The sequence below is a fragment of the Camelus dromedarius genome, chromosome 12, assembly GCF_036321535.1.
Source record: "Camelus dromedarius isolate mCamDro1 chromosome 12, mCamDro1.pat, whole genome shotgun sequence".
Lineage (NCBI taxonomy): Eukaryota > Metazoa > Chordata > Mammalia > Artiodactyla > Camelidae > Camelus > Camelus dromedarius.
In genome coordinates this window covers 39,887,630-39,912,714 of record NC_087447.1, presented here as the reverse complement: position 1 = coordinate 39,912,714, position 25,085 = coordinate 39,887,630, and the positions used below count along the sequence as shown (strand labels likewise).

The window sequence follows — 25,085 nt, the reverse complement described above, 5'->3', positions numbered from 1 at the left end:
GTGGGACCTGTGAGAAACCCCCAAATCAGGGAACACAAAGTTACAGTTTGCAGAGCAATCTCTGCTGCCTGTAATGCTTTCTGTGGCCTCTCCCGGCCACCCTGCCCCACAGACAGAAACACGGAGGCAGACTCCTAATAACAACACCACAGTGTGGCTTTTGACTCCATTGATGTTCATAATAAACACACGAAGCAATGATTAGACCTGAAACCTCACAGCCCAAAGGTGGAGGAGACCACCCTTGGTCTACTCAACTTGAACTCCAAGTTCAGCATTCTTCCCAGTACACTACTGGCAAATCATAGCTTAACAGGTGATAGATGTACAGCTGGAATAAACCAACATAATAAGAACCAACACGTATTGAGAAAAAGTGTATTGAGCATTTAGTAGATACTGGGAATTATGCGTAAATCTCTTTACATATTAAATCATTTAATGCTCACAACGCCCTATTGAGGCATTTACCATTATTATCCTCATTTTAAAGATAAGAGACCTGGAGCCCAGAGAGGTTTAGTAGATTGCCTGAGGTCACACAGCAAGCAAGTAAGCAATCTTAATCTGTGGAATTTAAACCAAAGTGGTCTGTCCCTAATGCTTGTGCTCTCAGTACTTTGCTGCTTCACTGCTATGAGTGTGGTTCCAGCTCCTGCCCTCTTTGAGAAAACCTATTCTGGACCAATGGCAGGAGCAGTTTGGTGGGCACCACAGGGTGGACAGGAGAGAGCCTAACCTGACCTCCCCAAGCAGATGCCCTCCACAGCCTGGGCAGTGAAATGCCACACTGGGGTGGTACCTGAGCTCTGCTCCTAAAATATGCTTGGGGATCTTGAGTCTCTGATCCCTCAATACTCTTTCTCAACTGTAAACAATCATGTGAGTTTACTTAAGGCAAGAAATAGTCCTTTAAGCATCACTTACACCAGGGTTTGTGCAAACACCAGTGTATCTGTATAGCAGGTGGTAATGTGGTAAAGACCACCAGTAGCTGGAGATTTAGTGCAGAATAAAATGCCAAGGAAGGAAGGTTTGGGGGATCTGTTACCAAGGGGGATGAGAGAAGACTCACACTGTTTTCTTTCTCCTTTTCCTGTAGGGCTCTTTCTGGAAGGCATGGTGAGTTGCATAAGGTTGTCCGCTGGTGCTGGTGGCTGCCATGGGGTCCAGTTAATCCTGTAGCAGCTGGGAAGAACAGGCACTCAGCTTGCTTTCTGCATGTGTGTCTGCACCAGCCTGGGGACAGGGCTGGCTGGTAGGGAGGGTCAGTGCACCGGTGGGAAGAGAAGTGACCACAGCTGCAGTTTTCTTGCAAGTAACCAGACCACCGACATTTCTGGGCTTCTGGATGGGTCTTGGGCATCTGCAGGGCAGTCTTGCTCTAAGCAGACCATGGAAGTAAAGGAAGAGATGTATTTATGTGCTCAGGACTGTCCCCTCTCCCTACTCTGTCCAGCCCTCCTAAAGCTGCCTCTTTCCTCATCACACCTCCTGCCTCTCCTGTTTCCCAGAACTTTGCTTATAAAGTCTGTGAATGTCCAGATCACACCCCCCATTCTGGCCATCTCAGATTTACCCATCGGTGTGAGAGTAGGAGAGGCAGCCCCAGCACCACAAGCCCTCCCGGCGCCAGGCTCCTCCTGGAGCCTTCTCATTCCCAGCCACAGGGCCCTCCACTAGTTCACCTCTCAAATCGGAGGAGCGGGGGAGCTGTGCAGGGAAAATCCCTGCAGGGGGCATGGCTTTGCTGTTTACTCTGATCCTGTATTTACTGTGGATAATATTTTGAAATATTCTGATCACACAAATAACTCAGATCAGTAGATACTTCCGAGTTTACAGAGCACATCCATTCTTGTCTTCCATCCTCAGAACCCACCTGGGGGAGGTTCATGTCTCAGTGGGCGTTTTATAGGAGAGGAAAGTGAGGCTGAAAGGGCTGAAGTGACTGGATCACTCAGGAGGGGGAGCTCCCCTTCCGTCCGGGGGCTCCCTGGCTCCCAATCTGCTTATCTGCTCTCTACCAGGAGGCCTGTCTTGGGCATCATGGTTTTGAAAATTAGGGGGTAAATTGATTGGATATCTGGATGACATTCTGCTTTGAAAAAGCTTCGGGAACACTTTGGAACCTTGACTAAACCACGATATCAAGGAATACAAACAGTGAAGAGAAATGATCAATTCTTGCTGGAGCCCCTGAACCCCAGCCCAGAAGAGGGCTGACACAGAGGGGAGAGAGAGAGAGACACACACACACACACACACACCCTCCAAGAATCAACCCCAAACCCAGTTTCCCAAGCTCCCAGCACAATCTCATACCCCACAGAATCCCCTTCTGGAGCTGACCACTGGCCTGTGAAAGCTCATGGCTGGGACCTGCAGTGGCATCACCTCTAGGCTCTGCTTCACCTTTTCCTCTTTTTCAGAACGTGATGCCTTTGACACCTTGTTCGACCATGCACCAGACAAGCTCAACGTGGTGAAAAAGGTGGGAGACAGGTGCTTGGGAAGGGGGAGGGAGGGAGGGAGTGGGGGAGGGAGGGGAGTGAGCTGTTGCAAACCATTAGGAAAACCCACCCCTGCAGCTAGCAAGCCTCCCCAAACTGGTGTCATCCTCAGATCTTTGCAGCTACAGGGCTTTCCTGCTGAATGTCCATTTTTTCCTGTCTTGTTCTCACTGGATACCTCATTTAGTCTCTTCTCCAGTGTCTTTTGGGGGTTCTGAGGCTATGAGCCCCCTGCCTTCCCACCCACACTGAACCCCCAACCATCCCTACTCCTCACGTAGACCTCCCTCTGTCTCCCTGGGCACAGGCACCTGGACCTAGGAGGGACTGGAAGGAGGACCAATGGGGTCACTTCTTCTCTGGCCCCCTGCCCCTGGGCTGGGACATTCCACCTGTCATTCTGCCCCCTCAGCACTCCCTGCACCTTGTACAGTCCTGAGTATGGCCAGCTGAGTCACACAATGCATGGACCGCACCTCCTACGGGCCATCCTTTCCTGTCAACTCGAGGAGCTTTGCAGGAAAGGCCTCACAGGCTGCTCAGCCTTGCTCAGCCCGGCCCAGTGATCCCAGGCCCTGCGCTTTTGGCTGGCCTCGTCCCATGTGCTCACGGGGGAGTCATAGAGGCAGCCCCCTCTGTCCGGCACTGGCCAGAGTCCCCATCTCACTGCCTGGCTTGTGCTTTTCTTCTAGACGCTCATCACTTTTGTGAACAAGCACCTGAATAAACTGAACCTGGAAGTCACGGAACTGGAAACCCAGGTGGGTGACAGTGCAGGGTGCAAGGTACGGCCCCCCTCGCCAGCCACCGTTGCCAGTGCCCCAGCCCACACGGCCAGGAGGGCTTTCCACCCTGACCCTGGAGCTTTTACGGGGAGTACAGGAATCTCTTCTACTCCGAGGGATGCATGGCATGACACTTCTCTGAATTTCTTCCAATTTTTTACTTTGAAAAGCTGCAAGAATATTATCATGGATCCCCACCCACACCAGTTAACTTTTGGCCACCTTTGGGGTTTTTCTCTACCCCTAAATACTTTATCATACATCCTCTTAAGAACAAGTACATTCTCTTAGATAATCACAACTCAGTAATCAAACCCAGGCAGTTTTAACATCAGTACGATATGTTACTCTGTTGAGGTTGAGCCATGTGAGCTTGCTGGTATCTGACTGCTCTTGACAATGTCACATGCTTCAAAGCAGCACAGCTGCCCTCGGATTCTCACCTGCTGCGTTCAGTTGTCATGTCTCTTTAGTCTCTAATAGAGAGCAAGTCCTCAGCCTCTCTGCCTAACATGGGCATTGTTGAAGAGCGTGGGCCCTTTGGTACGACACTAGAGTTCTTTCTCTTTTTCTCCCTCATGATGGGCGCTAGGAACACTACCACCTTGGCAATGCTGTGTTCTTCTCAGGCACTTCTGTCCATCAGTCCCATTCCTGGTGCTGGTAACTTTGATCGTTTGACTAAACTGGTGTCCACCCCATTCCCCTACTATAAGGCTCTCCCTCTTCATAATGAATGATGCATCTTTATTGGGAGATACTTTGAGACTGTGTCATGTATCCTCTTTCCTAACCTTTAATTTCTGATGAACTTCTAAAGTGTGGTTTTCTTTTGAACCCATGGGCACCTCCTGTTCTCTTTACAGGCATTGCCTGGGTCTGACTGAGCTCTCCTTGGGTGTGTCTGGACTCTGGAGTCAGCTTCATATACTCTTTGGGAGATAGGGAATGCTCCGCAGAAGTGATGGTTTCTGGAGAGGGCTGGAACGAGCACCTCCTCTTCAGTTTTCTGGGCAGGAAGTGCTAGGAAGGGGGTCTCTGCCAAGCACTGTCTGGGAGTTTTACCACCCGGTCATGGGGAGTAGTCCAGGTCAGGGGCACTCGGAGCTGTGAGTAACCCTGACCCTAATCCAAGGCCCTCCCCTGAGTTGATAAATTGTATCATTTCATTCTCAATCCATTCCAGCCACAGTCAGAATGGTCCCAGTTAACTAGTTCTGGGGAAGTGCCTTGATTTTGACACAGATACTGGTGTCTGCTTCCCATCGCCCACCCTGGGGTGGCCTGGGATGAGTCATACTCCGGCCCTACCCGCCTGAGTTGTAGACCAGATGGATGGATGGTCTCTACTATCCTTGAGGTGAGGGACTAGGCTCTAAGCCTCTTGCCATGGCCCTTGGCACACAGTTGTGCTTTGTCCGCAGAGCCAGGCAGCTGTGTTGTCCTCCCCGACACCAGCAGCAGTCATGAATGTTTATGAAGTGCTCCCTATGTGCCACGCAGTGTTTTAGGCACTTGACATTTACTTAGTCCTCGTGATAGCCCTTTGAATTAGATTCTATACTCTTATGCTTCTCACTTTATGGATGAGGAAAATGAGGTGCAGAGCAGCTCCATGACTTGCTCAAGTCACGCAGCTAGTAGGCAGTGGAGCTGGCGGCCCAGCCCCGGAGCGCGCGTCCCTAACAGCTGCACTGCGCTGCCTCCCAGGCAGGAGAGACTGCCCAGGCCTGCACGACACTAGAGTTCTTTCTCTGTTCATAAGGCAGAAGTCACCCTAGTGGCCACGTGCCGTTGGCCTTGGACATCCCCTTTCCCTTATCCCTCTGACCTCCCTAGTGAACTCCTACTCATCCCTCACCTCTCCATCCAGGCAGCGCCTCCTCCGGAAGCCTTCCCTGCTGCCTTTAGCGGGAGTGAGTGGCCTCTGTCAGTCTCATGCAAGCCCACATGCTTCCTTCCATCAGAGCAGCTGTTGCATTTCTTCCACACCAGTGTCCCCACTGGACTGTGAGCTCCTCCAGGGCAGGGGCTACACTTGACTCATCTCTGTGGCCCCTGTCCCAGATCAGGGCTTGGTACCCAGTTGGTGCCCAATAAATGCTGGACCAGCTGAGATCAGGACCTTAGGCTTATGGCTTCTGTGCTGAACCAGCCAGACATAGCCAGACAAGGGGCAGGCCTGCTACAGAGCAACCCTTCTACCCTGAGCCACTGTTCCTCACCCCAGCAGCAGCCTGCCTGGGGCTACAGCCTTTGGAGGATTGACATGGAAGCTGACAAGCCCCCTTGGTGGGCTTGGGCTGAGGGGCTCAGGGACCCAGTGCCTTCACCTGGCTCTCCCCCTCCAGTTTGCAGATGGAGTGTACCTGGTGCTGCTCATGGGGCTCCTTGAGGGCTACTTCGTGCCCCTGCACAGCTTCTTCCTGACCCCGGACAGCTTTGAACAGAAGGTAAGGGGAGGTGACGTCAGGGGAGGCCCCTAGCCCACACCTCCACTGGGGCCATCTGGGAAAAAGGCAGTGGCTTCCTGTCTGCTTAGGGTCTTCTGTGGTTGGATGGGGGGAGGGGGCCACTGGGATGAGCAGCTGAGCTGGGAAGCAGATACCCGTGCATCACCAAGCATCCTGAACAGCTTTCCCTCCCCTTCAGCCTGGCCCTGGTCCTCTAGCCATAGGCTCTTGCTGGGGGCCACAGCTCAGCCTCTTCTCTCCCCAGAGGTGACAGGGAAGGTGGCTGCAAGGCTGGTCAGACCTGAGGGTGGGTGAGTGTCCTCTGTCTCACACAGGCCCACGTTATTCTCTTGATCAGAACAATTATACTCAGAGAGTATGGCCAGAAGGTAGCCAAGTTCTGATGCCTCTCATCGGCTGCCACAGCCGGCTGCCCGCTAGACAAGGGGCATTTGGTCTCAAGCAGAAATCCTTTTCTGCCTCTTGAACGTGTCTTGCCATCTGATACTCTCAACTGTGTGCACTTAGACCCCTGCGGTTACAGTCTTGGCAGTGACACAGGAACACAGTATGACAGGAAGAGGATTTTGAACTCCTCCAGGAGTGTTACTTCACCCACAGCAGGCTGGGCTGGCTGGCATTCCACGTGGCTGGCCCATTTTGGTAGCTTCATTTCTCCTTCCAGTAGTGGCCTCGTTTGAGCTCAGCCTCTGCGCCTCTGGCTACGGTGCTGGCCCCTTCACTTTCCTGGGCAGGTCTCAGGGAGCCGCGAGGGTCCAGGAATGAGTGCAGCACCTCACACACTGCATTTCTCTTTCCAGGTCTTGAACGTCTCCTTTGCCTTTGAGCTCATGCAAGATGGAGGATTGGAAAAGCCAAAACCACGGCCAGAAGGTACTTTGCTCTTCTCTGGGTGGGTGACAAGATGGCCCCTGTGCACGAGTTTTCAGGGCACAGGGCAGGGCTCATGTTTGATACCAGAGGGAGGACTGTCTTTTTCGAAGTTTTCTTTGCCATTTACAGGGGAAGATGGGACAGGGCTCAGCTGCTCAGTCCTGTGAGCTGCAGGTCACACAGCTGTGGGGGAAAAACAGAATCTGAACTCACACATGGGATCGCAGGGATAATGGCCAGTGCAGATGGTGCGCAGAGCAGAGGTGCTGCTGCAGGAACTGCCCTGTGCCCGATCTCCAGGTTCTTCTGTCCCTGGACAGGGTGCTGGCCTGCCCAGGAGCTGCCTCCCGGTAAGGGAGGGGGAAGAGGCAGGGGCCCTCGCAGGCAGCTCTGCTCTGAGCATAACTGCCTTTCCTGTCCTTTGCCTGCTCCAACTCTGCCCAAGGACGAGGCTTGATTTGTCAAGTTTGTGTTGTAAATGTGAAGACTGAAAAAAATACAAAAGGAGCAAAATGTTCCAGTAGCCCTCCCAGGCTTTTGTGGGTGTAGGAGGAGATGGTGACAGCTGGACCAAACTGAAAGGACCAGCATCCTAGACAGGCTGGCGATGTGAGCAAAAGTCCTGCCTGGGGAATGAGGGCTCAGTTTGTGAAACAGCAAAGCATGTGGCTAAGCCCTGGGTCCAGTCCCTACCCCAGCCTTGGGCAACTTAGTTACCCTCTCTGACCCTATGTTTCATGTCTATAAAAATGGGACTCCTAGGGACATACACATGCTCTGATTAAATGAGATGATATCTGATGCACAGCACCTGATACCTAATAATGAGCGTAAGCAGTTACCCATTTGGTGGGAATATTAAGAGTATGAATTGAATAATAGTTGACGATGATGAAACAAGTCATGGAGGGACTTGAGACCAAGGCAGCAAGTTTGGACCCAATTCTGTAGGCAGTGGGAGTCATGGAAGGTCCATGAGCAGGTGAGTGATGTGATTGTAACTCTATTCCAGGGAGATCATTTGAAGGCAGTGTGAAGAACAGATATTTAGATGTGGGGCACCAGCGACAGCACTAGGGAACCCAGAAGGAAAAACAAGCTTGGGAGGGGGCATAAGGATGCCAGCTTTGAAAACCTTGAGGTTGACACCTAGGCACTGACAAGCAGAATTGGAGTTCAAGCAGATCAAGGCTGTGGTTATATGACTAGAAGCCTTCCGCTTATACACCAAGAGAGCATGGGACAACAGGAAAGCATGTAGAGGAGGGTGAGGGACATATCTTGTAGGAATGCCTTTACTTTACAAAGCTGGAGGAGAAAGCAGGAAAACCAGAGAAGAGGGCTCAGTCCCTGTCTCATGACTTTCCAGACTCCGGTAACTATCAGCTCTAGACAACAAAAGCCAATCCCTTATTCTTATTTATCATCATCTTGTTCTAAGCACCTGGTCATTGCCAGAGGAGGACCTCTAGTAAAGCTAGTGTCCCTCTCAGGGCTCTGCCTCTGCAAGGCCACTCTAGCCATCCTAATGCCTCTAGGAATGGACTCTGAGTGTCCCATGGCCAGCAGATCAACGCCCTGCTTCTGGGTAGGGGAGACACAGCAGGAGAGTTCCCGCCAGCGTTTCTGCTTCCATTCTCTTGAACTGCTTAATGTGAAACTTCCTGGTTACAGATTGGGAGTACGTCTTCTAATACTTCAGTTTTCAAGCACTGATTTCCCTTAAGACAGTTTCCCAATATCAATTAGCCTGTAGGGATATTTCAGCATATAGATGGCATTTCTTGTGCAATTATTGAACTGCTTAATATGAAATTTCCTAACCAATGTGAATGGAAAAACACATCTGTCTTTTTTTTTTTTTTTTTTTTTTTGGCTATTATACTGGGCACCATGCCCATGCTGAAAATTTCCAGGGCGTAAAGGAGAACTGAAATGGTATTTTGTGTGACTGTACTCTGTGAGAGGTATATTCCAGCATTCCCTCTCGTTTCTCTGCTTCTACCTGGAAACTGAGATTCAATAGTAAATGCTGCAGACTTTACAAAAGATGCCAATTTAGGTAATCCTTTGAGGATGTTTCAAAATCAAATTGGCTGTGGTGGAAGCATTTTTCATAGCAAATTTTTTATGCATCCGCCACCATGCTGTTAGACACTCAAAGCTCTGATTTTAACCCCTGGAAACTTTGGGTTTCCATCTCAGATAACTTTTGCCTCCCAGGCTTCATAACCTTTTAGTACCCCAGCTAGTGTAAGCCAAGTATTAGCATCACGTTCATGGTCAATGGAGCAGTTGAAATACTCACATGAAGCTGGTGGCTTTTTATTTAGGACATCACACCACATGTCTTAAATGCACACACCTACCCTGTTATCATTCAGGTAGACTCATCACTGAATATGATTATGACCCCAGCATAACAGGCAAGTGGGGACTCGAAACCTAGTACCAGGCAGGCATGAAGTCTGCATGTAGGACAGCCAGCAGGCTGATGGAATGTCTACAATAGGAGTCAAATAGCTGGAACCAGGCTACTTCAAACAATGCTGAAAATCTAGGCAGGTGAATGTAGCTTCATTCTAGGTGATCAATACTACTTGCAGAAAGATTCGGTCAGTGGACAAACCAGTGGGAAAATTTTTTGGCTCTGATAATATCAACTGTAAGCAAGGAGGCAGAGCAACAGAAACTGCTAGTGTGAAGATAAATATATTAGATAAGGACAAACTATTTTCCTAAATGACTATCAATTTAAGATTTGTAACACCAGTGTGGTATTATGTGTAGAATGATGGCCTTCCCAAAAATGTCCACATCCTAAGCCCTGGGACCTGTTAGTACCTTACATGGTAAAAGAGACTTCGCAGATGTGATTGAGTTGAGGATCTTGAGCTGAGGAGATTATCTTGGATCATCTGAGTAGTAACAGTGTAATCACGGGAAGAGGGAAGCAGATGACTCAGAGTGACACAGTGTGAGGAAGATTCAGCCCGCCATTGCTGGCTTTGAAAGTGGAAGGGGGCCAAGAGCCAAAGGATGCAGGCAGCCCCTAAAAGCTACTAAAGCCAGAAAACAAATTCTCCCCTAGAGTCTCCCGAAGAGAAAACAGCCCTGCTGACTTCTTGATTTTTATCCCAGTGAAAACCATTTTGGATTTTGATCTTTAAAACTGTAAAATAAATTTGGGTTGTCTTAAGCCACCAAATCTGTGATAATGTTAGAGAAGCAATACAAAGCTAATATACCCTATGACCCAGCAATTCCACTCGTAAGTATGCATGTCCACATACCAGACTCTAGTCCAGGAATATCTAATAGACTAAACTGGAGCTTGTGCATCCCCAGTAGACAAACTAGAGTACTGTGAATTGTTACACAATGGCAACAGTAAAAAAGAACTAGTGAGAAATCACGAGAGAGACCTCTAGTTACTGTAGCATGAAGGGGCCGGTGATTATCTGCTGCAAAAAAAAAAACAGCTGTAAAACTGGACACAATGATCAAAACCAACCATTTCGAGGCACTGAAAATTTACCGGAAGTAGACAACAAATTGAGACAGTCTTGAAAAACTACAGAATGTAGTTGAATAATTATAGTTATACCTCAATAAAGCAATAAATTATACCTCAGTGAAATTGTTTTAAAAATGAACAGCTCATGCAACAACAGGGATGAACCTTATAAACATAATTTTGAGTTTAAAAAAATCTAAGTGTGTGTAGTATGAGTCTGTTCTATTGAAGTGTAGAAACAGGCAAAACTACAGCCTGCTGTTTAAGGGTGCATGTGTTGCTGGTGGAACTATGAAGAGAAAGGAAGTAATCATGAATAAAAGTCAGGAGTGTGGTTGTCTTTGCAGGGTGCGAGCACGGTATGACCGGAACACAGAGAGAAAGGGTGTGCTACTAGGGTATGACGGCGTTCTGCTTTTGCCATGGGTGGTGGTGACAGGGGTTCTCTTCCAGGTATTTAAAACTGCATATATATATGTTGTATGTACTTTCCTGGAAGCTTGTCATATTTTTTAAAAAATTATGTGAAGAAAATGGCAAAGTCACCAGATAGGGAAGCAGGCTGCCACCAAAATGACCTATCTCCAAAGGATGGATTCTGTCCCAGTAGGGAATAAGGTGCAAAGAGGGACTGAGGCAGAATGAGCTCCATCCACTGGGGGTGGGATGGAGGCTGGAACATGATGCACCTCTGGGGGCTGGGCTCACCCTGAGGAGGCGGCCTCTGGCTGCTCAAGTTATTCCAGCCCCCACCAGCTGGGGGCACTGCGCCACTAGATGTCCTGCCACCTTGGTCAACGAACTCAGGGATGGGGGTGGTGAGGTGTCAGAGAAGGGCCATCAGGCTGGGATGGCACAAATAGGGCCATATCTCTTTGTGTAAAGCCTGGGTTTCTGGATTAGAGTTCCCTTCCCTCCTTGACTTCTACATCATTTGGAGAACCACAGACTCATTTTGGATGGTCCTCTGATGGATGGGAAGTATCACCAATGCCGCCGAGAGTGACAAGAGCAAACCTGGAGCCCTTGCCCCTTGGCCAGAGGCTTTTTTCTCCCCAGAGTGACCTTGGGTCTGATTTGTCTCTTCCTTAGCCCCAGAGAGCCTCTGCTCTGGCTGTCTCTATCCAGAAGCCCTACCATCCTGTCTGCTCCCAGAGAGAGAGGGACTCTGGGCCAGCAGAGAGGTATTCAGAGCAGTACTGGGTTGCTAATCACAATTTATTAGCCTAGAGCTTTAAAGAGGCTCTGTTTATATAGCATGGAATCACAGTCCAGTCCCAGGCATCCAGAGCCCCTCTCTTAGCTGAGATAGCCCCCCTACTGGACTGTCTAGAAACACTCGTGTGGCCAGTGGCTTTCTTGATAAGAACAACTATCAGCAGTGTCTCCAGCTGTCATCTCCCACTTCACCAGGCCCAACTCGTGGTGATGCCCTGTAGAAGAAGGGTCTCAGATTTCCCAAGGAGCAGGGCTTAATTTGTGTGAATGACACCCCCTGGAGCTGTACAGTGCACAGACTGAACGCCTATACATAACAGCTCTGCTAACAAGCAAAGATGGGAAAGCAGGAAGGAAACCACCCTTCAGGGAGCCTTTCATATGTTGTAGGGGTTTTTCATAAAACCCAATTTTGCCAGTGAGAAAACCGATTCCAAGAAGTTAAATGACTTCAGCTGGGTTAGTCATTTAACCCACTGTAGTAAAGATGGGCTTCAAACTTGAGTGGGCATTAAAATTAAAATGGAGGAGACATATCAAGAAGGTGTAGTAGGAGCAGGCATAGCTCACCTCCTCTCCATCATGAACACATCAAAAATACATCTCCATGTGGAGCAGTTCTCACTGAAAACTGACTGGAGACTGATAGAAGAAAGACTCTTGTACAACCAAGGGTAAGAAAGATCCACATAGAATTGGGTAGGAAGGAAAGAGAAGCAATCAGGGACCTGTGTCCCTGGGAGGGGACTCAGAAGAGGAGGGGGATTACACAGGCAGAGCTCCTCCCTGGGGAGTGAGCAGTTTAAGCCACATATTGGGCACCCCAGCCCTGCAGTCTGACACCGGGAAGACAAGCCCCTCTTGGCTGGTTTGAAAATCAGTGGGACTAACAGGAGGGCTGTAAGAATCTTGTGAAGAGCATGCACCTACTTGCTTGGTCCTGAAACAAAGTGGAGGAAGGAGATTAAAACTGCAAGAAACTCTGGCCAGTTTCCCACAACTGTCCCAGCATGTGCTCCAGCCCGCTCTGGCCCCACTTGCTTTATGACGCTGCTCCACACTAGGGAGAGGGCTGCTGCGGCTCACGTGGGCGGGGCGGAGTTGACTTGGACCCAGAACAGCATCTGAAAGGTGCAGGAGAAGCCAATGCTAGTGCTTATGGAGGCAGCACATCAGAAGCCATCTGAGACTCTGACTAGGGCTGGGACTGCCACAGCCCACACACGGACCCATGCTGAGTACCTGATCCAGCATTGCTCCCCTATGGGGCAGGGGTGCTGATGCTGGGAGTGAGGAGAAAACAACTTAGAGGGAACAGAGCCAGTTCAGACCCAAACCTCAGGGCTTCTGCTCCAGCAACTTGGGGCCCATCCCACTCCAAACAGGGTGGTGTTGGCCACTGAGCAGAGAAGCCCCAGACCACAGCTGGTTCTGGATCTAGCCCCTCCATCTCCAGCCCTGCGTCCTACCGATGTGATACCTGCCAGCATGCCATGGGGGAAAATATGACTCATGCTCACATCAGATTCAGCTCTCCCAACTAAGGCAGTGGGCACACAGAGACTGTATAGCAGCATTCCCACACGAGACACCCATTCAAGACTGGAGTAGGTAGCTGTTTCACCTAATCTCACAGAGACAGAGAAAGTTATGCAAAATGAGAAGACAGAAGAATTTGTTTCAGTTGAAAGAACAAGAGAAAACCCTTGAAAAATGAACTAATGAAATACACGTAACTTAACAAATAAAAAAATTCAAAGCATTAGTAATAAGAATGCTAACTGAGGGGGAGGCTGTAGCTCAAGTGGTAGAGTGAATGCTTGACATGCACATGATCCCAAGTTCAACCTCAGCACCTCCTCCAAATAGAAATAAATAAATAAACCCAATTACCACCCCCCTCGTAAAACAAAACAAGAGTGCTAACTGAATTAGGGAAAAGATGAATACAGTGAGAATTTAATGAGAAACTAGAAACTATAAAAAGAACAAATCAGAGCCGAAGAATACAATAAATGAAATGAAAAACACACTAGAAGTAATGAATAGCAGACTAGTTGATACAGAAGAAACCAAAAGTGATCTACAAGATAGAATGATGGAAGTCACCTGATCAGAATTACAAGAAACACAAATGTCTAAAAATGAGAATAGTTTAAGTGACCTCTGGGACATCAAGCATGAAAAAGTTCAGATTATATGGGGTCCCAGAAGGAGAAGAGAGAGAAAAGGGTCCAAAATTTATTTGATGAAATTATGGCTGAAAACTTTCTGAGCCTGAAGAAACAGATATCCAGGTACAGGAAGCATAGAGGGTCCCAAACAAGATGGAGCCAAACAGACCCACATCAAGACAGATCATAATTAAAATGGCAAAATAGAATTCTAAAGGCAGCAAGAAAAAAACAGTCATATATAAAGGAACCCCCATAAAGCTATCAGATGATTTTTCTGCAGCAACTTTGCAGGCCAGAAGGAAGTGGCATGTTATATTTAAATGTAGAAATGGAAAAATCTGCAACCTAGATACTCTACCTAGCAAAATTATCATTTAGAATTGAAGGGAAGATACAGAACTTCTCAGACAAGCAAAAATGCCAAGAGTTCATCAATACTAAACCTACCCTAAAAGAAATGTTAAAGGGTCTTTTCTAAGTGGAAAATAAAAGGCTAATACAAAAAGTAAGTATCTGTAGGAAAGGAAAAATTCTACTAGTAAAGGCAAACACATAGTAAAGGTTGAGGATCAACCACTTAAAATAAGCTAGTATGAAGATGAAAAGACCAAAAAATTGTACAATCAACTATAGCTGCAACAGTGAAGGGACAGACATGAAGATGTAAAATTGGATATCAAAAACACAAACGTGGAGGGGGATTAAAAATCTAGGTCTTTTAGAATATGTTTGAACTTAATTGACTATCAGTTTAAAATAAGTAGATATAGTTAAGGTCAATATATATGGAGCCCATGGTAACCACAAATCAAAAACCTGCAGTAGATAAAAACTATAGAGAAAAGAACACAAGCATACCACTAAAGAAAATCATCAAACAAGAAGGGAAGAAACTAAAAGAAGAACAGAACAGAGAAGTACAGAAACAACCTGAAAATAAGTAACAAAATGGCAATAAGTACATACCTATCAATAATTTTTTTTTGTTTGGGGAGGAATTTGATTGACTGATTGATTGATTTATACATACATACATACTGGGGACTGAACCCAGGACCTTGTGCATACTAAGCACACACTCTACCACTGAGCTCTCCCCTTCCCCCTCAATAATCACTTTTTTTTTTTTAATTGAAGTATAGTCAGTTTACAGTGTTGTGTCACTTTCTGGTATATTGCATAATAGTCCAGTCATACATACACAAACATATATTTGTTTTCATATTCTTTTTCATTATAGGTTACTACAAGATATTGAATATAGTTTCCTGAGCTGTACATTATAAACTTGTTTATCTATCACTTTAAATGTCAATGGACTAGATACTCCAATCAAAAGACATGGGATGGCTGATTTGATTTAAAAAAAAAGGTCTATCTAAATGCTGCTTACAAGAGGCTCACTTCAGAACTAAAGACACACACAGACTGAAAGGGAAGTGAAGGAAAAATATTTTATGCAAATAGAAACAAAGCTGGGCTAGTAATACTCACAGTAAGACAAAATAGACATTAAAACAAAGTCTATAACAAAGACAAAGAAGGGCATTAAACAGTGAACGATCAATACCAGAAGAGGATAAACACTTGTTAACATATACACACCTAAATATATAAAGCAAATATTGACATAATGGGAGAAACTGACAATACAATAATAGCAGTGGATTTTAACATCCTACTTACATCAATGAACAGATCATCCAGACAGAAAATCAGTAAGGAAACAGTGGTCTTAAATGACACACTAAAACTTTTGGACTTAATTGATCTCTAGAGGACATTCCATTCAAAAACAGCAGAATACACATTCTTTTCAAGCATACATGGAATATTCTCCAGGATAGATCACTTGCTAAGCCACAAAACAACTCTCAATAAATTTAAGAGGACAGAAATTTATCAAACATTTTTCTGACTAAACAGTATGAAACTAGAAATCAATTACAGGAATAAAAATGGGAAAAGCACAAACACGTGGATACTAAACACACACTACTTAAAAACCAATGGGTCAGTGAAGAATTCAAAGAAAATCAAAGTATCTCTGGACAAACGAAAATGAAAACACAACTTCTCAAAATCTACGGGATGTAGAAAAAGCAGTTCTAAGAGGGAAGCTTATAGCAATACAGGACTACTTCAAGAAAAAAGAAAAAAATCTCAAACAACCTAACCTACCATCTAAAGGAATTAGGGGAAAAAACAAAAACAAAAAACAAAGCCCAAAGTCAGGAGAAAGAAAGGAATAAAGATCAGAGAGGAAATAAATAAAATAAAGACCAAATACCAATAGCAAATATCAATGAAACCAAGAGCTGTTTTTTTGAAAAGATAACAGAATTGATAAATCTTCACCTAGGCTCATGAAGAAAAAAAAAGAGAGAGTGGATCCAAACAAAATAAGAAATGAAAGAAGAGAAATAACAACTGATACCACAGAAACACAAAAGGTCACAAAGAATACTATGAACAGTTATATGCCAACAAATCAGACCATCTAGAAGAAATGGACAAATTTCTCAACACGTACAACCTTCCAAGACTGAATTAGGAAGAAAGACAATATGAACAGAGTGGTCATGAGTAGTGAATTGAATTTGTAAAAAACAAAGCAAAACTCCCAGCAAACAAAAGTCCAGGACCAGATGGCTTCATAGGCCAAACATATAAAGAACTAATATCTGGCCTTCTCAACCATTCAAAAAAATTTAGGAGGAGAGAACACTCAAATTAATTCTACAAGGCCACTATTACCCTGATACCAAAACCAAAGACACTACAGAAAAGTACAGGCTAATCTCTCTCAAAAAAATATCGATGTCAAAATTCTCAATATCACCAAAGCAACTCCAACAATATATAAAAACCCCACAATCAAGTGGGATTTATCTCAGGAATATTCAATATCCACAAATCAATTTGATACACATTAACAAAAGGAAGGATAAAAATCTAAGATCATCTCAATAGATGCAGAAAAGGCATTTGACAAAGTCAACATCCATTCCTGATAAAAATTCTCATCATTAGTTGGTCTAGAGGGAACATATCTCAATATAATGAAGACCATTTATGACAAACCCACAGCTAACATCATACTCCACCCTGAAAAGCTAAAGGCTTTCCCTTTAAAATCAGGAACAAGTCAAGGATGTCCTCTCTTGTCATGTCTAACTAACCTAGTATTTGAAGTCCTAGCAATCAGAAATAGCAATAAGAAAAAAAAAAAAGACATCCACCTGGAAAAAGTAAAACTGTCACTATTTGTAGATGACATTATACTGTATATTGAAAACCTGAAGTCTCCACCAAAAAACTATTAGCACTAATAAATGAATTCAGTAAAGTTGCAGGATACAAGATTAAAATACAAAAATCTGTTGCCTTTCTATACACTAATAATTATCAGAAAGAGAAAGCAAGAAAATAATCCTGTTTAAATCACACCAACAAGAATAAAATACCTAAGAATAAACTAAGGAGGTAAAAGACCTATATTCTGAAAACTATAAAATACTGATGAAGGAAAATGAAGATGATACAAAGCAATGGAAATATATCCCATGGCCATGGATTGGAAGAATATTGTTAAAATGCCCATATTACCCAAAGCAATCTACAGATTTAATGCAATCCCTATCAAAATACCCATGACTTTTTTTTTTTAAACAGAACTAGAACAAATATCCTAAAATTGATATGGAACCACATAACACCCCAAGTTTCCAAAGCAATCTTGAGAAAAAAGAACAAATCTGGAGGTATCATGGTCCCTGATTTTAGACGATAGTACAAAGCTACTGTAGTAAACAGCATGGCAGTGGCACAAAACAGACACAAAGATCAGTGGAACAGGATAGAAAGTCCAGAAATAAACCCAGTTACTTGTGGTTAATTAATCTACAACAGTGGAGGCAAGAATATACAGTAAGTGGTGCTGGGAATACTGGACAGCTACATGTAAAAGAATGAAATTAGAACATTTGTTCATACCATATACAAAAATAAACTCAAAATGGGTTAAAGACCTAAATTTAAGACCTGAAACCATAAAACTCCTAGAAGAGAACATAGGCAAAACACCATTTTACATACATTGTAGCAACATTTTTGGGGACCTGTCTCCTAAGGCAAAAGAAACAAAAGCAAAATTAAATAAATGGGACCTAATTAAACTTAAAAGCTTGCACATCAAAGGAAACATTGACAAAATGATAAGACAACCTACTGAATAGGAGAAAATATTTGCAAATGATACGACCAATAAGCAGTTAATATCCAAAATATATAAACAGCTCAAACAACTCAATATTAAGAAAACAATCTGATTAAAAAATGGGCAGAAGACCAGAATAGACATGTTTCCAAAGAAGATATACAGACGGCCAACAGGCACATAAAAAGATGCTTGACATCGCTCATCGTCAGAGAAACGCAAATCAAAATGACAATCAGCTATCACCTCACACCTGTCAGAATGGCTATCATCAAAAAGTGGGCAACTAATAAGTGTTGGCAAATATGTGGAGGAAAGGGAATCCTAGTACACTGTGGGAATATAAATTGGTACAGCCACTATGGAAAACAGTAAGAATATCCCTCAAAAACTGAAACAGAACCACCATATGATCCAGCAATTTCACTACTTGGGTATATATATATCTGAAGAAAATGAAAACACTATTTCAAAAAGATACATGCACCCCAGTGTTCCCTGCAGCATTATTTACAGTATCCAAGATAGGCAAGCAGCCTAAGTGTCCATCAACAGATTTATATGAATAAAGAGAATGCAATGCAATGCAATGGAATATCAGCCATGAAAAAGAATGAAATTCTGCCATTTGCAACAACATGGATGGACTTAGAGGATATTATGTTCAGTGAAATAAATCAGACAGAGAAAGACAAATACTGTATTATATAACTTGTATGTGGAGCCTAAAAAATGAATATAACAAAACAGAAGCAGGCTCACAGATATAGAGAACAAACCAGTGGTTACCAGTGGAGAATGGGAAGGGGGTGGGGGCAGGGGCAAGATACTGGTAGGGGAACAACAGATACAAACTACTATGTGTAAAATAAATAAGCAAAATAAGCAACAAAGATACACTCTACAGCACAGAAAAATATAGCCAATATTTTATAGTAACTTTAAATGGAGTATAATCTATAAAAATATTGAATCACTATGTTGTATACCTGAAACTAATACATTATAAATCAACTATACTTCAATAAAAGAAAAAAGAAAAAATTAAATGGTCAGTTTGAAACATTCTCCCATATTGGACATTTTCTTTCTCTAGCAACCTTAGAATTCCCCCCTCCTTTTTTTTTATTTGAAATATAGTCGGTTTACAGTGTGTCAGTTTCTGGTGACAGCATAATGTTTCAGTCATACATACACATACATATATTCATTTTCATATTTTTTAATTCTAGGTTACTACAAAATATTGAATATAGTTCCCTGTGCTATACAGTAAACTTGTTGTTTAGCTATTTTATATATATTAGTTAGTATCTGCAAATCTCGAACTCCCAGTTTATCCCTTCCCAACCCTCCCCCACACCCCAACCCCCAGTAATCATGTTTGTTTACTGCCTGTGGGTCTGTTTCTGTTTTGTAGATGAGTTCATCACTTGCCCTTTTTAAACATAATTTCAAGTGCAACTCTCCTGACTTGTATAGTCTTCAGAATTTGGCCTTTTTTCTTTCTTTTTTTCACATTTTCTTTTCCTTATAATTTTATTACCTAAGCCCGTATTCCTAAATAGTAGGCAGAGTTCCCTCCTTTATGTTTTCCCTACTCCGGTTCTTCAAAGGAAGGCTCTCCAACAGGGGCACGAGCGCAGAGGGAGGAGAGCAGAGAGGGGCCTTGTTGGCGGAGGAGATGGCGGAGGAGTCGGCAGAGGGTTAGAGGGGCAGCCGGAGAAAGTGAGCAGTAAAGAGAAGGAAGAGAGGGAGGAACAGAGGAAGTGAGGACGAGAGGAAATTGTTGAAGCAGCAGCTCAGGACCCACAGTGGAACGCTCCTGAAAATACAGTCCAGCTCCAGCCTCGAAACTGGCTGCCTGGCTCTGTCCTTAATCTGAGGCTTTCTTTTGGATGACACCTACCTACTGAGTGCTCCCCGCCAGGTGGCCTCCTGTGTCCTCCCCTCCCTTCTTAAGGGAGAGGTAGCTTCCTCCTAACTCACCACCTCATCCCCCGTGGTAGCCCCAGGCCCTCCCCTCCTTTCCACCACTCTTGGCTGGCTCTGTGGTGCAGGCTGAAGGCAGAGGGAGAGGGACCCCAGAGACAGGTAAGACCCAGGGGACAGAGTCAAGGTCAGGATGCTTTTTCCAGGGCAAAGGCTGCATGCTCTGGGGTCTGCTTTCTTTCAGTGAGAGGTGAGACACCCATGCCCCAGCACCTCTGCCCCTCGCTGCCCCCTGCTCTGAATTCTTGCTGCACACACTGCCCATTCTTCAACAGCCACCTGCCCCTGCTTGTCTCATGGGGATGCTCTTCTCTCCCAGGACAGGGAGCTGGCTCTGCAGGGCAGACGCCCACCCCAGGACCATGCTGGGCACATGTGGTGGGTGGCAGGAGGAAGAGGCCAAGCAATGCCAATTTGGGGCCATGTGTCACCACTGAAGCAACATGCATTTTGTTTGTTTTCTATGCAGATATCGTCAACTGCGACCTGAAATCCACACTGCGAGTGTTGTACAACCTCTTCACCAAGTACCGGAATGTGGAGTGAGGGGCAGACTGGACCGTCCCCCGAGCCGCCTTAACCTGCTTGTTCCTGTCTCCTGCTCTGTGCTCTTCCCTAAGTCCAGCTGCGACCCAGAGACCGTGGGAACTCAAATTAGGAAGGAAGTGATCAATAACTCAGTGGGCTGACTCACACCTCCCAGGCTCTGAGGACTGACCCAGCAGTGGCTGGTGAAGGTTGTCCCCATCCTGGTGCTAGGTCCAGATTTTCCTGTGTGATTTGGGAACCAGCTTAAGCACAAGGGACCACCCTCCCCCCAACCAGAAGATGAAAATAAAGATAATAGTTACCATTTAATGGGTGTAACCTGTGGGCTGGGCACCATGCCAAGTGCTCTGACCTGCTCAACTCGTGAATACTCATGACTCCCATTGAAGCATATGTTATCAGCCCCTTTGACAGATAAGGAAACTGAGGCTTAGAGGTTCCATAAACTTGCCAGAAGTTGCCACTTGTTTTTCTTCTTTGAACATATGTTAATAAGTAGCCCATCACATAACATTCTCTGCATGTTCTATAGTTGTGTGTGTCCACCTGCACCCTCCAAGAAGCCAGAAGCCCCCTGATCTCACCACCAGGCAGACTAGGTCAGGGCTCAGTGGTTCACAGTAAAACTGGCAAATCAAATTTAACCCAGTTAATAGTATGTGTGTGGCAGGAGCCATGTCCCTTAACTCCTTTGTGCAGATGACAATTATTCTTAATTCCTTCAGATTTGTAATAACCCCTTACTCTGGTTTCAGAGTGACATTTGGGAAGGATTGTGTTTAAAATTAATGGAGTGGCACATTTTGCAGCCTTTTTGCTTGATTGCATGTAATGGAAGTGCCCTATATTTTCCTACAAAGTAAGTACTCGATTCATTATCGTTAGGCAAATGTACAATATACCCAGGCACTGCGGAGAGCTGGGCGCGGGCCCATGTGAGCAGGGCTTGGGAAGTAGGGCTCTTCAACAGGGACCCTTGAGCTTTAAAGAAAGGAACTCCTTTTTGCCCTCTAATTGATCATTTAGACCATTTCTGGCTAAGTCTGCCCACATGCAATTACTGGCTAATTCAGGCGAGGAAAAATGTAAGTTATTTAGACCCAAGCTGAGTGGTTTCCTTGCGTGGGTTACCCGCGGGCTCATGGTTACATGGGTCCCCTCTATGTGAACCCAAGTTTGGTATACAGGTCTCTTGTTGTCCCAGCCTGCGGGTCCTGCGGGGATAGGAAGGGGACAGAAGTGGGGGTGACTAGGAGGACAAGCGGCGTGGGGCAAATACTTGCACATTCCATGTGCTCCATAGGGATGGGCTGATGGTACCTAACACTTGTACTCATGAGTTGACCAAGCCGTGGGATAACTAGTAACGTGTACTGATAATATATCTGCATCATAGAATTTTCCTAAATATGCCAGGTAGACACCAGCCTGTGTCCCGCCTCCAGAATGCTTTGTCACTACTGGAGGCCCAGTCGTGCAAAGCCCATCTGTAGTTTGAGGAATTCATTTTGGCCTCTGTCTACACCACCAGCCAGAGCAAGGCCTCCCATCGTGTCTAAAACATTCCTTCCAGCTTCACCTCACGTCTGACTCCACAGTCTAGCTGCAGTAGCTCAGAACCCACGTGATTTAGATGCGCTGCCTGTTTCTGCAGAGATTTTGCTCCAAAAAGGAATTATTACTCAGCATAATGAGCATTTAAGATACAAAGAAAATGTACTCTCGTGTCAATTTATGTAAAAGAATACAATTTGTTTTTACATAATTAGTGAAGTATTTCGTTTTTCATTAGGAAACACTAGATACCATGAGATTTCTGTTTGCTCTCTTTTAAATTCCTAATAGCAAATCAACGTAAATAACTGCTTTGTCTCCTTGAGCAATACTAAAGAGGGATGAAATAAGAGGAATTGTGTTCATTTAAACGTGCTTTGCTATAAGAGTTTTGTCTTTTGTTTTTTCCTTATATTCAAGCTGTAAATGGAGAGTGGACAAGTGGCCTTATTAAGGGCACTCCTTTTTATATTTTATGTGTACACTGTAATGAAAACACCTCAGAACCCTTAGAAAGTTTTCAATAACAAGTCTAATTTATCAGAAAATTGTTTTGACACCGAGATCTTTGCCTTTAGTCCAGAATCCCAGGGCCTGGGCCTGGTTTTATAACCCTATCGTTTCATTTAGACGTTTTCCTTTAGATTCTGGAATCTCCTGCTTAATACATGAAGCGGGGAAAAGCATTAGAAAATAAATAAGCCAAACTTAACCGCCATCTCTTTTAAAAGAAAAAAAAAACCGAGGCAAGAATCAAGTCTCTAGGCTCACTGGGTCCTTTTGTCCTTTCTGCTCTTTTCTAGAATTGAAATTCATTGATATTTTTAATAGTTATAAATGGTGCAAAATTAAAAAAGCATGAATGGGTATCTAGTGAAAAACCTCATCTCCCTCTCTCCCCTCCCCCAGCAGCCAATTTACCTGTCCCGAGAAGCAACTATTTTGATCTGTTTTATATTTACTTCCAGAGATACCCTGGCCATATAAAGCATCAGCAGACATATAAAATCATTTGTTAGCATAAATAGCATATTATACATACTATCATGCACACTGCTTTTTTCACTTAATGTACTATCATGGAGATTATTTTACACTGGGTATTAAAACTTCTTACATTTTGAAACGAGGATATGAGTACTTTATAAATCCAAATGCACATGTCTGGTCTGCATGAGCTGGGAAATGAAAGCCCGACCAGAGGAGGTAATGCCGCCTAGATAGTGATTCCAAAGTCAAGACCGGGACCTACCAGGGTCGGGGTAGAGGGTGTCTTACCAGACACGTTTTCCTGTGCCCTGAGCTGAATTTAGTCTTTAAAGGGCTCCTTTGGATTATTATGGTGAATGGTGTGCAGTTTAAGCTTTCATTTGTACATATTACTAGGGCTACTAATTTGTAATTGACTGAGAAAAAACAGTATGGAAATTCCTCAAAAAACTAAAAATAAATTTACCATATGATTTAGCAACCCCACTCCTGGGCATATATCTGGAGGGAACTCTTAATTTGAAAAGAACATGCACTCCAATGTTCATAACAGCACTATATACAGTAGCCAAGGCATGGAAGCAACCTAAATGTCCATTGACATATGACTGGATAAAGAAGCTGTGGTATATTTATACAATGGAATACTACTCAGCCATAAAAAATGAATAAAATAATGTCATTTGCAGCAACATGAACAGACCTAGAGATCATCATTCTAAGTAAGCCAGGAAGAGAAAGAAAAATACCTTATGATGTCACTCATATATGAAATCTAAAAAAAAAAAGAAAAAAGGCACTATGAAACTCATCTACAAAACAGAAATAACAATCTTATGGTTACTGGGGAAAGTGGGTGGGAAGGGATAAATATGGGAGTTTGAGACTTGCAAATATTAGCTACCATATATAAAAATATATAAATAAATAAATAAGCAAAAATATAAAGCACCCCACAGTGTTCTGCTACAAGCCCAGCCACCATACAGCGCCCATCTACTCTATGGGAAGGTTCCAGTTTCACATGTATAGGCACAGAGCTGACATTTTCAAAATCTGGGAGAAGGACTCTGTATCAGCACATCATCAGTATTGTCCTGAGTTAGTTGCTATTTGCAATTGCTGTTCTCGGTTCTTTTTAATTATGAATTACGGTTAGCTTAGCTTTAGCATTATCAGTTTATTTTGTTGTGGGTGGCTTGGTTAACCCTACAGAGTATACTGAAGCTTATTTGCATCAACAGTATTCTGGGGCTGTAATTTTCCAATAACTCGACTCTCAGACGTGTATACATTGTGGTTCAAATATGAATCATCCATACTCCAGTGCTAGAACAAATGTATACATAATCCACTCCCTCAAAATTACCACTAATTTATTTTTCCACTGGAAAATGAGACTAGATGGAGTCGGTAGGTCAAGCAGTTTTGCCCTGCCTAAGTAGGGGCTGATCAAAAATAATTTGAGATCCACTGCAGTTAATTACAAACCCACCTCCCTAAAAAACATTCTACAGATGCAAGAGGGATGTGTCCTGAAATCTTCACCAATGCTACTACTGCATGCAGTCTTTCCCCTCCCTCCACCGCCAAAATTCACTGAGCTCTATTGGAAAATTTAAGAGTTGCTGTGGAAACTGAGAACAAGACGACTGCACTGAGATACAAATGCTGTGTGGTCGGTGGACTCACTCACCAGCTTCCCAACGCTTGCAGATTCAGGTCCCAGCAAAGGACAAGTTAGTATGTAGGAGTTGCTCGCTATTATAACTACAAAGATTTTATCTGCACACACCAAATTTTAATGTTTTTTCTCCTCCTTTTCCCTGAAAAATATAAACCCAGGCTAGCTCCAAAATGTGCTCGTGCCTCTTGCTTTGCTGTTGGGGCTGTTTGCACGTGTGTATATGTGTTCCTGATGACAGCAAGGCAGCACGAGGGTGCTCAATGCAGGATGACCGGTCCCCACACCAAGCCTGGCAGCCTTGAGAATTGCAGGCTTACCAGGTAGGAAGCCCAGTGAAGCATCTCTTCAAGTACATCATGTAGGTGGTTAATAGATGTGAGGTGAAGAAAATGTCACACTCAAGTTTGGGAAACAAGAGGCTAAAAAGAAAATTAAACTCACTTTCTACAGCTTTGATTTTTTTTTTTTTTGGTTTGTTTTTGTTTTATAACTAGAGCCCATCTCAGAGTTTCCTGCACTGATGCACATTGTGACAGT

At 44.4% G+C, this 25,085-nt stretch overlaps 1 protein-coding gene across 1 annotated transcript in view; it reads left to right on the top strand.

Annotated features, from left to right (window-relative positions):
* Positions 1–22,997, top strand: part of PARVA (parvin alpha) — a 145,805-nt gene extending 122,808 nt beyond the window's left edge. The window contains exons 8-13 of the mRNA XM_031460014.2: positions 1,103–1,122; positions 2,433–2,494; positions 3,206–3,274; positions 5,650–5,751; positions 6,573–6,645; positions 20,238–22,997. Of these exons, the coding sequence (XP_031315874.1) occupies positions 1,103–1,122; positions 2,433–2,494; positions 3,206–3,274; positions 5,650–5,751; positions 6,573–6,645; positions 20,238–20,314 (403 nt within the window). The 3' untranslated portion in view covers positions 20,315–22,997. The remainder of the gene's footprint in view (positions 1–1,102; positions 1,123–2,432; positions 2,495–3,205; positions 3,275–5,649; positions 5,752–6,572; positions 6,646–20,237) is intronic.
* The last annotated feature ends 2,088 nt before the right edge of the window (positions 22,998–25,085 follow it).